At 47.8% G+C, this 1,151-nt stretch overlaps 1 protein-coding gene across 1 annotated transcript in view; it reads left to right on the top strand.

Annotated features, from left to right (window-relative positions):
• Positions 1–101, top strand: part of LOC102496661 (ras-related GTP-binding protein B) — a 44,788-nt gene extending 44,687 nt beyond the window's left edge. The window contains exon 12 of the mRNA XM_006162618.3: positions 8–101. Within this exon, the coding sequence (XP_006162680.2) occupies positions 8–101 (94 nt within the window). The remainder of the gene's footprint in view (positions 1–7) is intronic.
• The last annotated feature ends 1,050 nt before the right edge of the window (positions 102–1,151 follow it).

Raw genomic sequence — 1,151 nt, 5'->3', positions numbered from 1 at the left:
TTCTCAGCCTTTATGTTCCCATACCCGCAGCTACAGCTGCCGGCTCCACTGGCTTGGGTTATTGTGCCAAGTCACTGAGGGTCTTATCTCAGACCAACTAGATTCCCTGGCTGAGGTGGTTCTTCAAAATAGAAAATCTCCTCCTGGCAGAACAGGGGGGTCTCTGTCTTGCTTTACAGGAACACTGCTGCTTTTACAAAATACATCAACTCCAAAAATCTCTCCAACAATGTAGAATGGTCTGCCTGGAATGGTCTCTTCCCTTTCCTGCTCCCCCTCCTTGGACCATTCATTGGCCTTTTAATTGTTTGCTCACTGGAACCTGTTATATTTAATAGGCTCATGTCATTCCTCAAACAACAAATTGACTCGCTTATGGAAGACCAACAGCCCTATACTGGTCTCGCCTGAGGCACTGAATCGGTTAGCCAAAGACGGGTAAGAGAGTCTAATGAACCCAATAATTGTTCAGTCCTTCCACCTTAGACAGGAGGCCCATCATAGCTATGGGACTCTCCAATGACAGGTAAGAATGGACGTATGGTCCCATAAACGACTCCAACCTAAGACAGGCACAGTTCCCCCAGGCCTTTTCCTCATCTCTCAAGACAGAAAAGGGGGATATGTGGGAGGCTGTGCACCAGTGAGTCTGCCAAGGTCATTAGGTTCCAGTTTCTCAGAAAGCAAACAATTATACAGTGCCAAAAGCCATGATTGGCTCCCCTTCAAAAACCTCACCTTCAAAACCTTGCTCTGATTGGCCACTAGAATCCCTCAGATTTGCATATCTGGCACCTCATGATTGGTCCAAAAGCAACCAATCGTAACCTACCTTTTACAACCAAGCATAACCCACCTTTTACAACCAATCACAGCCCACCAGCATGTATATAACCACAATGCCTGGCCCACAATCGCCAGACGACCTGGAAGACCCTGAAGAGTTGTAACACCGTGTTGTCTCCGGACAACCCTGAAGAGTTGTGACACCACGTCATCTCCATGCTGCTCACAATAGACGACGCAACCCTGAAGAGTTGTAACACTGTGTCATCTCCGTGCTGTACCGTGCTGCCCACAATAAACGGACAATCCTGAAGACACTGTGTCATATTCGTGTTGTAACACTGCACCGCTTGTCCCGGCTCTCA

This window comes from Tupaia chinensis, unplaced genomic scaffold (assembly GCF_000334495.1).
Source record: "Tupaia chinensis unplaced genomic scaffold, TupChi_1.0 Scaffold140338_1, whole genome shotgun sequence".
Taxonomy (NCBI): domain Eukaryota; kingdom Metazoa; phylum Chordata; class Mammalia; order Scandentia; family Tupaiidae; genus Tupaia; species Tupaia belangeri.
This window is presented reverse-complemented; position numbering and strand designations above follow the sequence as displayed.